General features: G+C 45.3%; 1 protein-coding gene across 17 annotated transcripts in view; it reads left to right on the forward strand.

The window, feature by feature from the left end:
• Positions 1–6,214, forward strand: part of EIF4G3 (eukaryotic translation initiation factor 4 gamma 3) — a 150,328-nt gene extending 144,114 nt beyond the window's left edge. For all 17 annotated transcript variants that reach the window (XM_069780401.1, XM_069780406.1, XM_069780390.1 and 14 more), the window contains 3 exons: positions 1,041–1,122; positions 2,600–2,746; positions 3,721–6,214. In XM_069780401.1, coding sequence (XP_069636502.1) covers positions 1,041–1,122; positions 2,600–2,746; positions 3,721–3,902 — 411 coding nt within the window. In that variant the 3' untranslated portion in view covers positions 3,903–6,214. The remainder of the gene's footprint in view (positions 1–1,040; positions 1,123–2,599; positions 2,747–3,720) is intronic.
• Positions 6,215–14,144: the final 7,930 nt, after the last annotated feature.

The raw sequence follows: 14,144 nt of genomic DNA on the forward strand, positions 1-14,144 counted from the left end.
CACTTCCAAAGAATTAAAATCGAAAATATAATCAGTTGGTTATTTCATAGTAAGCTTTAGGAAGAAAGAATTTTAGCCATATTAAGGTACAACTGTGTAACTGCCTTTTAAATACTGTAGACTTTTTGACACTGAATGCACTGCTTCTGGCTACTTACTACATTTTAGACAGGGTACAGTGCTACATTCTTTCTTCCCAAAATATGGGATAAAAGCTTCTCACTTCTTTTGCAACACAACCTATGCAAATTCCCCCCTGCCCAATTGCATGCCCCGCCATGCTGCAGAAACATCCTGGGCAGTCACTGAGGGCACATGTACCTTTCCCAGTGCATCGGACCAGGCACTGTAAGAGAAAATACAGAAAAAGAAAAAAGAGGGAATTAAAAAAAAAAAGCCCTGTCAACCTGCTGATCTTTTGCCCGCTATCTCTGCCTGCATCCTTTAAGTAAGATATTTAATGTAGTGTCTGAAATTATACCCAGCCTGATTCATTTAGATTTGTGCTTACAGCTAAATCTTGGTCAGCTTCATTTTAGTTATTTCTATTGCTGGAGCAATGTGTTAGAAATGTCATTTTTCTACTGCCATTAGAGAAGTCGAGAGTGGAATGAAAGCAGCACTGAAAATCTGCGTACTCCCACAGGCTCTTTGTAGTCTTGGACAAGTTACATACCCATTCTCTGAATTTCTTCAACAAAGCAAACAAATCTCCACCCAAGGAGCATGCTGTAGAATTTGTTGAAAAAGCCTAAAACTCTTAAAAAACGTATAAGGGCATTGCGTTGTTGGCTTGGTTTGTTTCTCAAGACAAATGACTAGTTGTGGGAGTAGAGAACTGTTGTTGCATGTTGACATACCTGAGCTGGTTTCAAGAAGTGAATGGGAAAGCTGAGTTTTTGCAGAGGGGTGAACTGGATTTCCACTGCAGCAGCTTTTGCTGAACTTGATCTTGCTGCCAAATTCAGCGGTGGAATTTGGAAGCAGTTGCTCTCACACAGCAGCGTGTTTTTAACTGGTCCGTTTACTCTTGATTTCAGGCTAATCTAGATGAAAGCCAGATGAGTTCACCTACATTCCTTAGAGCTTTAATGACAGCAGTTTGTAAAGCAGCTATTATAGGTGAGTAACTTGCAATGTAAACACCATACAAACCAAACGTGCAAAGAATTATTTTATATTTTTCAGGTTTATATCACTTTTCCCTCCCCTGAGGCTGTTTTTTATCACACACTAAGACTTTTGTACCATACTAAATTCTAGTGCTCGAGAGCGGGATATCCCTGTGACAGCCAGCCACTTTGCAGGTTATGGTGTTCTCAAGGCCCTGGCGTGTCCCCGTGACCTTGTGTGAGCAGACGTTTCAGACGACTTTGAGTAATGCCAGATTGTTCATTGATTTTTCTAGTGAAGGTGGAAATACACTAGACGTTATTAAGATAATTAGCATTTCCGCTCCTGTGTCAGCAAGTACGCGTGGGTGCTTTACCATTGCAGATTGGCACGTGCAAGTTGGAAGCGTGGGTTGCAGAAGAGAAGCCAGCCTGCATCTCTGTCTTGTTAATAGTTTTATGTCCAAAGTTGCAATTTTGGAAGGACGGTTTATGTGGATTACTTGAATAGCATGGCAGTCGGCCGGAAATGGAGGAAAGGGTGGGTTCCCAAGTCAGATGTGTGAGCCTCAGACCCTCAGGGGGACTTGAATAAAGTGCTGCAGCCAGAAACATCTGGTCAGTCCACTTTGTTTTCTTTAACTTTACTGTTGGCATCTGGCAAGGCAAAAAATTGTACTCATAAAGCACCCGGTTCTGCTCTAGCTGTACAAGTCTTGGTTGGTGGAGAGAATGGTCTGAACTTCATCTTGTTTGAGGGGGAAAGACAGCCCAGCTCCTTTCTTCTCCCTGAGAACAGAACCTTTCTGATGCCACCTAGTGTTAATAGCTAAACGACACAGGATTTGATTACAAATGTTTAAGGGTTCCCCGATGTGTATCAGGAACATCTTCTGGTTTACGTTTTGACCTTGCCTCTAACTGAGGGGTTTTTTTCCTTTTGTTTTCAAAATATCACTTAATTGTGTTGTATGATCTACTTAAGAGCCACTGAATAATTTATCCATGTTGCTTATGGACTTCTAATGTGTATTTTTTATATATTCCTGATTTCCTGTGTCATATACAGCTTCTGATTCTGTTTCTGCCTTAGTATTTTTAGGGAAAAAAAAAAAAGATACAATTTTCTGAAAACCTTCTATATAACTGAAATTTTAGCCCTAGTCATTGTACGCACTTTGGACATCCAGTTGTCTGTGAAAATGCAACGGTTTGGACTGCAAAGTAAGGTTATAATTCTTCTGCATGTGTCAGCAGGCTGGTTAGGGCCAGGGTCGCTGCAGACACTGGTTGAATTTGGGGAACTGGAAGAACCAAGACTTCCAGAAAAAGCTGTTGATCAGAAATACTTCCTGTTGTTTCGCGTCCTCTTTTCTCTCCAGGCTAACCTGTATCTGTGATTTCTATTTGAATAAATAAAGGCGATAAAAGATCTGCCCCTGCTGCCGTGTACCAAAGCTGACCCTGTTTTCTTCTCTTCCCCTCAGCGGACTCTTCTAGCTTCTGCGTGGACACTGCTGTTATCAAACAGAGAGTGCCGATCTTACTCAAGTACCTAGACTCAGACACAGAGAAGGAACTACAAGCACTTTATGCACTACAAGCATCTATAGTAAAACTTGATCAGCCTCCTAGTAAGTGTTGCCTCTGTGCTGGGAATTTGAACCCTGACAGCATAAGGAAAGGTTGTTTCTGTGAGAGTAAAGTCTAGTGGTAGAAACTGGAAGAGGATGTGCTTTTCCTTACCTTTGTGCGTAGCAGATGAGAGAAAACAGCATACAGGGGTGTCTGCTCAGCCAGATTCCAACTTTTAGAGCAGTGGAGGTCTTCAAATACTTGGCCAGAGGCCAGCTTTTTCTCTTGGTTACTCCTGTAAGCAGCCATGCAGAAGGAAGGACAAAACTCTGCTGATAAAAAGAGACGGGGGGAAAAAGAGCAGTAAAAAATAATCTGTTGAGTTTACAATACCTGGACATGTGAGAGCACTGGGCGTTGTAATTGCATTGCTGCACCACAGATGTCTGTGTACTTGGAGGGAATAAAATGAGTTGGACAGCCAACAAGTCTTGTCCCAGAGACACTGCAGAACACTGTTGTTGGAAAAGAGGTGAGGGAGTTGCCGAAGAAACAGGGATTCTCAGGGAGTGTGCAGCACAGAATCAGAGAGTGCCCCAAAACACCCAACTTGGTTGTCCTTAGCTTTAAGGCACCAGTTGTTCATTATCCCTCCTGCTGACCCACGAAAAATCGGGTGTTGGAGAGGAGCCAGGCTGCCAGGTTGTGCAGTCCAGTGAAAGGAGGATGGGCTGCTGTGGATTCTGCTTGCCAGCCAATCCCTAGATAATACATTCCCACGGCTGCTTTCCCAGCTTTCCCTTTTCTGTGGAGCATGTGTTATCTGACAGCATCAGAGGGATCTGCTTTCCCTCTCAGCTGTGTGTAACCAGCCAGGAAGCAATAACTCAGTAACAGACCTTCCTTTTACTTGTATCTGCATCTCTTGCATTAAAGGTCACGTTAATCCCTTTATCCGTAACCGTGTCTTTGTCCGCTGACTTAAACTGCACAGTACTAACAGCTGTTCTCTCCCGTTATTCCATTATTGCAGATTTGTTGCGGATGTTTTTTGATTGCCTGTATGATGAGGAGGTAATATCGGAGGATGCCTTCTACAAGTGGGAAAGCAGCAAGGACCCAGCAGAGCAGAACGGGAAAGGAGTAGCGCTAAAATCTGTCACGGCATTCTTCACATGGCTACGGGAAGCCGAAGAGGAGTCGGAGGATAATTAAAACTTAAAATACAGAGGAAAAAAAAAAAAAAGAAACAATTTAAGTATTTTTTTAAAAAGTTTCACGTCTTCGCCAATCACAGTGCAGCAAGGCCAATTCTCGCGCAGACCCCCCCCTTCCCCCACACATGCACGAGTGGGAGAGGTAAAAATAGATAAACACAAAGGTTGATCATGGAGGAAAAAAGGTACTTGAAAAAAAAAAAGTAAACTTCAAACCTGAGGGCGGGAGCACTAAACCAAAATACATGTATTATTTATAGAAAATATTTTCTGTTTTAATCTTTTTTTTTCTTTTCTTTTTAAACAAGGACTCATACTTACAAAAACACAAAGCGAAACAAATCTGTTTAGCAAAAAAAAAAGTTGAAAACTTTTAATTTATTATTTTAAGGACTGCAAATGCCAGTGTAATTTTTAAATTTGCAGTTTCTGTAAACAAATTGTATAATAGAACAAAAGCAGAGAAATAAATTTCCCTCCCCTTCATATGCACCTCAGTTTTGTTTCAAAGCATGATAAATAGACAAAACTTTCAAGGGGGTTGGGGTAAGCTAGATGAGGAAGAGATCAATTTTTTTTGTAAATTGTCATCAGATTTTTCTGCCTGCCTCTCAGCTTGCTTCAGAAATTTAAAAAGAAAATAGTAATCAAAACGTACATAACCTTGGAACGGAAGGAAATGCATTTCAGAAAACCGCTGCGGACCAGAGTGCTCCGAAAATAACTCATTCAAAACAGTGCTACCCTGGGGAAAAAGTACTAGTGATACTTTCAGAACCTTTAGAGCAACTTTAAGGCTTGTAAATACATAGAACAAATATTTAAAAAAAGAAAAAAAGAAATTGACTCAATACTATTTCTTTTCACTTTCAAAATATAAAGAACAAAATAAAGACAAACATTGCAAGTTTAAAAGAAAGTAAAACGACTTCTCCTTTGACAGCTGCTGAATGTGTGCACCATTTCTGAGCGGTGCTGGCTTCATTTTCATTGTGTAGATCCTCGGTTCCAAATTGTGTACATATAGTGTGTGTATGTATGTGTGTCTACCAAAAAAAGAGGGGTGAGAGCAATTGTTGTTTTAAAAAAAAAGAAAAAAGGAAAAAAAAAAAAAAAGGGGGTTGCTGCTTGGGAGACCTTTTCTGCAGAGAGAACTTAATGGCTGATGAGCAGCTGGCTGGGCTGCTGTACCATGTAGGTGCGTTTGGTTCCCAGCATGTTGCCGCAAGGCTGGGAGACGACCTCGGGGGCTGGTCGGTGTCTGATCCCAGCTCGGTTTTTCCAGCCATGCAGCCGCGGTGTATCTCACGTGACTTCGATCAGTGGTGTCGTCCTGGGGACTTGGGACCCTGGTAGCTGCAGAGGTCGCAGGCGCTCAAGCAGAGAACCGACAGCCCTTCACCGTGGCTTGTGCACCCATTGCCAGCCGGCTTCCGCCACTGCTACCCTTCACATCTGCTTGTTGCCTTGCCTTTGCTGTGGAACCCAAAAGACCCATACAGGTGAAAACAAAAACGCCCTACGCGAGTCAAGAGGTGGAACAAGCACTGTGGTGCTCTTCCCAGCTGTGCTCACCCCATGACGGTGTCTGAAGTCGGAGTGCAGCCCGGGTACAGAGTAACAGTGGTCGCTTTGCAGTGCTGTCAGAGCAAGTGTTTTCTGTGTGCCCAAAGGGACCTCAACCGTGCCCTGATGCCATGCAGTCCTCCAAACTGAGCTGCTGCTGAGTGCGTTAAGTCTCTTGTGTGTCTCTCTTCAACAACCAAAGATGACCTGCTGGCTCTCACTGTGAAGAAGCATCTACCATGATACAGTCTGCAAAGTTTGTGAAGCCCTAAAATGTAGTTTGTGAACTGTGGTCCATGGACCACGAGTAACCTGTGGAGCATTTGCTGGTGGTCTGTGCAGCACTAGCTGCTCACATGATGCTGTCTTTTACTTCCCAGCTGCTAAATCACTTCTTTTTTAAAAAAAACAAAACAAGAAAAAAAAAAAACAGGAAAAACAAGAAAAAAAAAAGGCTACGAATACATTAAATACTTTCCTAATCTTACTTTTACATGTAAACAATTGCTGTACTCGCATAAGGATGTTACTTGATCACCAAGGGGAAGGGAGGAGGGTGCCTGGTTGTGGCTGGAGGGGAGATGTCCACAAGACACTTTCCCTGTTAACATGTGTTCCACGCCATGAATCTGAGCTAGAGAATCCATGGCCTAAAACACTAGAGCATTGTTTGTTTGGGGTTTTTTTAGTAACAATAAAACACTTTTCTCTGATGTTTTGTTAAAAAAAAAAAAAAAAGAAAAATATTCTCACCCTTAATATATGCATATGTATGTATCTGCTTGTACGACATCCAGCAGCTCCTCGCCCTCAGCCGCTTCCCTTCCCGGCCTCACACTTGGGCCCAGTGGTTTGGCGATGGGCACTCTCGAGATCTCCGAAAGGCTCATCTGCATGGAAACACCCACCCAGCGGGTCTCAAGGTGTGTTTGTTAAACCTCTGCAGAAGGTCATGTGGGTGCTCTTCTTGCACAAGTCATTTTTGAGCCAGAATATTGAGCGGGTTCGTGATGGTTTGTAGCAGTTAAATAGTTTAATTAAATGGATGCGAGTTTGTATGTAAATGAGGCCAAATATTTGCCAAGTTGGTGCGTGAACCTGATGCATTTCCCCTCTGAGGATGGGCAGTGTCGGACCCTGCTGGGAACCTGAGTGTGCGACACCGGGGCTGTGCCGTGCAGGGACCATGATTTATTTATCGATCACCTTGAATCAGAAAGGAAGAAATTGGTGGAGCCTTTGAATAGCCACATGAATCAAAGCGTGTCAGGGCAGGGAAATCTGTTTGGGGAGCTTGAATCTTTTGGCTAAAAGTTGGAAAACTGGCTGGAGGGAATGGGAACGGTGAACATGTGGGTAGAGGAGAGATGAGAAAGTCTCTCCCCTCCTTATTTGAGCCTTTTGTGTTAAATGTTCTAGGGGGGTGAGAACTTGCCCTGTTAGTGTCCTACAAATGTCAGGAAGGGAGTATTCAGAGGTTTTAGGCATGTTTTCAGAATTGCCCAAAAGCTCTGAAAAGGTGGGTTTGCAGCATGGCTACCTTTGCATTTTCTGAAGCTAGATCAGTTAAACTGTGTGTGGAGAGCTGTGAGCAGTTTATGCGCAAGACCTTGAGGTCTCCCGCTGTGAGTGTGTCACCTTGAGGTTCAGCTTCCCACAAATGTCACCGCAAGGAGCATATCTGACACCAGTCTTGGACCAAATCTGCTTCCTCTGCTCCCCCTGTGCTGTTTGCCACATGCTACTTGCTTACCTGCATCTGTACCAAGATGTGGTTGCTTTTCAGTCACCTTCTAGATCAGCACAGGTCTGCAGGCAGTTGTGGCTCCTCAGGATGTGGCCAGTGTTCCTGGAAGATCTTTGCAACACATCTCCTGAAGGGTGTTAAAATATAAAAAACTGTAAACATGAAACAAAAAAGCAATAATTAACAGAGGTTCCTGTGAGAAGGTGGTTTGTGGGAGCCTTTTTACGTAAGTGAGGAGAGGTGAGCTGTGGTCACTCCTACCTAACATTACAGCAAAGCTTAAGCAGGGAGGACAGCAGATTTCCACCAAGAATACTAAAGGTTTTGAGTATGTTGGGGGTTTTTTCTCCCAGTCTTGGTCCTGTAAGGCGTTTAAATACATCTTCTGGGCAGGCTTGCGAACATGGCAGGGAGTTAATGTAGCTCGGCAGGAAAGAGCGCATTAGAAGCCATTTCCACTGCTGGGAGCCCTTCTTGTGCTGAGGCTGTGCGCACTATCAAAGGCATGGGCAAGGAGGAGCAGATGCATCACTTACGTCCCTGTTTCTCTTTATTGCTGAAAATGTCCCCAAACCTGAAGCAGTCAAACAGAAAATTTCCAGGCCAGGTGTCTGCCTAAGGCTGGTTTCTTTCTAGGAAAGTGTTTTCAGAAATGGATCAGCAATTTCTGTGAACAAGGTCAGGGAATACACCGATACCAGATGTTGCACTCTGTCTGCTTGTGTTTAACACGTTCAGATTTTAACATTTTCTCAAGAAGTCTCGGGTCCACAGCAGACCTTGGTGTGTGGAAAAATCTTTTGCCCAGGATCAACCCTCCCTGGTACGGGAGCTGGTAGCCAAAGAGGCCATGCAGCAGAAGAGGCTCAGGAGAAGGGATTCCTCTGCAGAGATGGTTTTTAGGATGCCCAAGGCAGGTTTAAGCCAGTAGTAACTTACACTGGCTATTGCTGCATTCCTGCAAGCCACAGAGCTTTTGGGTCCAACCAGATAGACCATTTTTTCTGATAAAGGAAAAATAGGGCCTCTAAAAAGTCCCATTAACTCACTGAGCATCCTGAAAACGTTTAAAACCAATTGCAGATGTCGGTGTCTCGTTGCCAAAAAGGTGGCTGTGATTGTTCCTGCTGCGTTTCCTTCCGGCATGAGTCGTTTTTACAGATGAAGGGACCTGGAGCTGGTTGCCTTGTCAGAAGTGTTCACTGCAGAGCAGAGAAGCTGTTACAGCCATGCCCCTGGCACTGCTCCCTTGATCTGTTTCACAGATGTAAGAGGGTTTAGTTTTGGGGGCAGTAAGCTCAAAATGAGACACACACACACACGCACCCCGAATCCTTTTATGCCCTTTGATCCAAGACCTCTGGCCTTGAGGCACCGAACTGCCTTTAGGCGAGTTGACTGCAGGTCGGTATGTGATGGTGGCAAGATGCTGCGTGGTAGGAGTTGGGTCAGGACTGCTGTGCACCATGTGGGGATGAAGCCATCGGGAGATATTCGGGCTAGCAAGTGCTCTGAGCTCCCGCTTCATGCAGTCAGTCTGGCAGGGAGAGCTTGGCCTTTCTGCTTTTAGGAAGATGTTGGCCCTTTGCTCCTACCTGATCCTAGGCCAGCTGAGCGGCAGTTCCAGCCAAGCAGCATTAGCATGAGCTCTTCACATGCCAATTTCTTTTACTAAAGCACCAACCCGGAGGCTTGCACGAGACTCTACAAGTTTTGATAGAAACTCCCAAGCAAGGGTTTGATGTGGCCTGGGGACCACGTGCAAGCTGCAGCAACCATAGGATGGAGCCTGGGGGTGAGGATGCGTCAGCCCAGAGGGTCCTGCTTGGCTGCCCATCTCCTAGCCCAGCTCTGTGGACAGATAACCCGCAAGGAGCTGTTGCAGGAAAATCACAGTGATGGGCAAGCAACTGCAACAAGGGATTGATTAACCCACTTGGCTTCCAGCAGCGTGACTAAATCCGTGGCGATACCCGAGGAAACTTAAAAGTTGTCTGCCCTTGTATTTTCCAAGGGGCTCTGTTACCTTTGGTAACCATCATGGAACTGTGGTTTGCTGAAATAACTCCTGCTTATTTAAATGCTGCTGTAGGGATGCCCAACGGTCATCTGCGGAAAGCTTTGGTCACATGGCACCTGTTTCTCTTCCTTGTTTCCAGCTGCTAAATTGCACTGAAACAGCAACAGAAATAAAACCAGCTCCTGCTCCATTCAGTACTTTGCAAAGGGGAATTTGTCCCAAGTGTGCAGTTGCTGTCCCAGCTGCAGGGATGGTTGTGCTATGGTTGCAAATTGGAAAGGGGAGAGGAGGCTTGGGGAAGGCAATCGATGCTTTCGGTTAGGAAATCTTTGTATTACTGAGCAAGCAGAGAGAACAGTAAAGCCTGGCTCTTTGGTTGTCCATGCTCTCTGGCATGCTTGGTTGTCCTGTTGCAGCCCCCTGCAAGGGTTAATAGCAGATGTTACGAAGCAGAGTTTTACTAAGCTCATGGGGTACAGAGCATTAGTGAACGTGGAGCGGAGCACTGTTAGAAGTGTTGTATCACAGCGTTGCAAAGAACAGCTGGAAGGGAGCTGAAAAGATCTTCTCGGCAGATGCAGGTTGTACGTTCAGGTCTCACCCATGAAGGAAAATTGGTCATCTCAGTGTTGCGGAATAAGCTGTTCTGAAATAATGCCTGCTGTAAATGCTCTGTGCCATTCAAGACAGCCTAAAGTGAATAATCAACCACCTCCCCTTCATCTGTGAGTGTGCTGGGGAGCAGCGTACTTCACCAAAAGCAGCTGGCCTGAGAAGGGAGCGGGCACTCAGCCTTTTCAGCCCTCTGCAGGGTTGCAGCACCACCACTGCATGAGTTTACGGTGATGGGCACAGCACGCAGCTCTGTTCTGCTACACAGCCCTGCTTTGGGTGTTTTCATACACCGTGATGATTAAACGCAAGGAATTTCACACACCTTCTCTGCAAAACGGGAGTCGAGTGTTTTACCCATCCTCCAAGGAAACGCATCAGACTTCAGGCCTCCTCCAACATCACAAGGTGGATATTTTGAGCAGGAGCCTGAGCTGTGGCTGACACATCTCGAAGCAAAGCCAGTCGACAAGATTTCCCATGGAGAGACAAGCAAGCCAGCAGTAGAGCTGACTGTACACTTCAAGCAAGACCTATCGCCAAAAATGCTTTAAATTCCTGCTCAACCCAAAGGTTTTCTGTCTTCCCAGCAAGGCTCACTGGCATGGCGCTGTTCTCCTGCAGCTGCAGGACCAGCACGGAGGCCAGACTCGTCAGGCTGCTGAATGTGCAGGCATGCTGCTGATCGCAGGGGCGTATGGTGCACGCGTGGCAGCCAAAAATGAGCTTTTGCAGCTGCAAAAGCATCCCAGCTGGGAGGTGTTATTGACAATAAGTTATTACCTGCCCGGGCAAGGGGAGTGGCCGCTGCATGCTCTGTGCTGCAGCCTGCTGCTTACCACTTTTAATCTGAAACGGTGTTTGGCTCAGAGGGCGAAGGAATTTAGCAAATTCTGGCTGCCAATTGTGGGGACGCGCGGCTTTGGGAGAGGTGTGTTGTCCCAGTGTGAAACACTGAGCTGGTGGACTTCAGCTTCTCCTTGCTTAGGGCAGCCTTCATTTCCACTCACCTGCTTTGGGTAAAATAAATCACTACTGTAATGCTGAAAGTGCTATGGAAAAAAAATCACAACTTCCAGCCACTGGTCTCCCAGTGACAATAGCATCTTCCTCGTTAGCAATAAAGATCTATTTCAAATTAGAGTGTCTCTAGAAAAGCAGCAGCCTGTAGAGACTGCTTAGTCCACATTGCCCTGCTCCAAATTTCTGTCATCTCCAGTGGCATCTCTGTCATATGTTTGCTCCAGAACAGGGCAAATTTTGGTGTATTTAAGTGTATTTTTATTCACTTGCTAGGAACTGATATAAAAATGGGTTTTATAGTGCACAGATGACCAGAATACCCCTTGGAAAAGGGTAAATGGTTCGAAAAGATAAACCTAACTGGGTTAGCCTTAAGGGTAGGTGTTAGAGGGACAGCAACAGAGATCAGCTGGAAGGTTGGTGTAGGCTGACACTTGGGAAAAGTACAGAGAACAAATTATTAGGAAGCTGATAGAGAATAAAGAGATCAAAGGTGATATCTGGAAGGCCACAAAGTAGCAGGGAATATGCATTTTTTGTGTTGAAAGCAGAAAGGTGATTTTTGCACAGAATTACGGGAACTACAGGGCTGACAGCAAGACTGTGCTGCTGAAAAAAAGGTAAGTATGAATTGGAAGAGAATTGTAAGTTTTTCTGGTGATCTTTAGACATGTACCTTTGGTAAAGTGAACCAGCAACAAAGCAGAAAATTGTGGTTAAAGGACATCACCTCATCGCTTCTAAAAGTCCACATTTCTACTGGAGATGTAAAAGGGAAAAAAATCCAGAAGTAAAAAGCAGCTCAAGCATAAAGACAAGGATTGTGTGTGGGACTGCGGGAAGTGTGACACCGCTGCCTAACAGATGAGTGCTTCATCGCACAATACTTCTGTGTACTGCAGGTGAAAGGTTTGTGTGTGGCTCTAGAAGTCGCAAGTGAGAGACCCATGTTAATTAGATGTTTTGATTCTGCGATGGTGACGGGATAGTTCTACTTGGTACCGCTGCCCGTGCAAATCCACCAGGTCAAGCTGAAAATGGCAGTGACTGTCCCCTCACAGCGGGCACGCCACCGGCTGAATGGAAACTTCAAGGCAGAAGAGCAAGGGTCCTGCTCGAGCAATCCCATCAAACCAAAATAACCCCCCTCACATACACGTTCAGGGATAACCAGATCTAAAGGTAAGAAGCTTCTCAGGGAATACTTGATTTGTTTTTCAAAGCACAAGAAGCTGAAGAAGCAGCAGCAGAATGCAAAGATTTAGGGAGGAAAGAGCGAGGCGAGGGGAAGGAGCTCCCCAGCCTGCTGGCGATTAGACACGGGACGAAATGGAAACAGGCTCAGTTTGTCCCAGAGCCAGGTGGACTGTGGGCCAAAAATGTATAAAAGTCTTTATAAAAGCAAATGCAAAAGTTGAGGTAAAAATGGAAAAGGAAAAAACTTGCCAAAAACTTGGGGTGACAACACCAGAGGCAAGGCCTAAATATAATCAGAGCTGAAGTTTGGAGCTGCAGGCCAATATTAAAACAGAATTTGGTGACAAAGATGCTGCGCTTGCTCAGCCAGCAGGATCAAGAACATACCGGCAGAAGCTGATTTCGGTGTATAACATGCACAGTGTGACAAAGGTAATAAAAAAAGGTAATAATAATCTTGTGTTTTGTACCATATGTGTCAGGTAGCTGTTAAGCAGCACAGAAGTAGTGCTTATTAAATAAAAAAGCGTTCACTTTAAGTAAAAAATGTGATGAAATGGGGAAAAGAGCAGTTGGTGTAGGGTGAGAAAGTTAACAAAAGTAGCCCCTGGAATGGAGTTTCTGTGACCAGATGTATTTAACACAGAAGCACAACAGGTTTCATGTTTCTAACAAGAACACGTGGCATTGCTCTGGATACAGGGTGGAAACAGTAAATCTCTTGACATGCAAATTTTATAGCTACTCCTTGGAAACAGTAGCAATATGTCTACATGATCTGGTTTAAACTGCAAGCTGCACTGTGCAGTTAAAACCCAAAGCTGTAGGCAATTTTGTAAAAGCTCTAGGGCTGCAGACAGTTGTAATCAAATTGAATTTTTTGGGGGGGGGGGGGGGATCCACAAACCAGTTGGAATTCTTCTAGTACAAGGCACCTGGGAGGGCAGGAAAGGTACTGAAAATGTTTAGTATTTATTAAAAGTGCTTAGTACGTATTAAAAGTCTTTGATGATGATGATAGTGCTCTACATAATCACAGGTCGACTCTGACAGCATCCCCCCACTGAAGATAGATTCCCTGGCAATGAATTTCCCTGTCCTGCACTGTTCTGTCCTCCTGTGCAGGGTCACAGGTTCCCACAGCTTCACTCCTGTCACTGTCACACACAGTGTGCAGCACTGAGGGAACAGGGAGGGGGACACTCCTGCCCAAAAAAACAGGGCAGAGGAGATGGAGCAGTGGGGTTTGATCCTGCTGCAGGATACAGCTACCTTCCCCAGGTGTGGTATTTTCACAGGAGCCTACCGTGGTCAGGCAGGTATGTGGCTGTTAAGGAATGTGTAGGGCCCGCAGCTCCCCTCTGGGGTGGATTTCGAGATAAAAAACAGGGAAGGAGACAACAAAAGCTTTTCTCCTCCTCTGCTTGCATCTCAGTGTAGCTCTGTGGCTCAGCCAACGCAGGTGCTGGCGTTTTGCACAAAGGCTTGCAGTGAGCAAGGGGAGGGCAGCTGGGGTGATTTCATCTTTTCCTTCTTGGTGTCTTAAAAGCTGGCAGTAAAGGAGCACATTCCCCCCCCCAGTCCCTCCCCTCCTGCCAGAGAGGCACCGCAAAGGGGGGACGGCCAAAGAACACATTTTTCTGCAGCTGCATGGTCGTTGTTTTGCACTCACAAGCAAAACAGGAATGTTTAGCAAAGTAGAGCCATCTGGATAAGGCGCTTCCAGGCCTGTTCAGCGCAGGAGACAAAGGACTGTATGAAAGCAAAACATCACAGAGATAATCTGGAGTGGAGAAAAAGACACTGAGCAAGGCCACGCCTCGGTCATAACAGCTTGGCTTTGGAAGGGGATGTTCTTGGGTGTAGTGCACTGTTACAGCAGCCACCTAAGGGTGAAAAAAAGTTGGAAAAAGCTTAGACAAGAAACAGTCAAGGCACTATTGCAGAAACAAGACACCTCCACAGTGCTTTGAATGGTGCTCACAGAGGGGCTTCCCATCCACAGGAGGGAAGAAAAGGTACCATGGTGCTGAAATAAATGCATTAGTGCCCATACAGTCTTCAAATCATAAAAA

This window comes from Haliaeetus albicilla, chromosome 4, assembly GCF_947461875.1.
Source record: "Haliaeetus albicilla chromosome 4, bHalAlb1.1, whole genome shotgun sequence".
Taxonomy (NCBI): Eukaryota; Metazoa; Chordata; class Aves; order Accipitriformes; family Accipitridae; genus Haliaeetus; species Haliaeetus albicilla.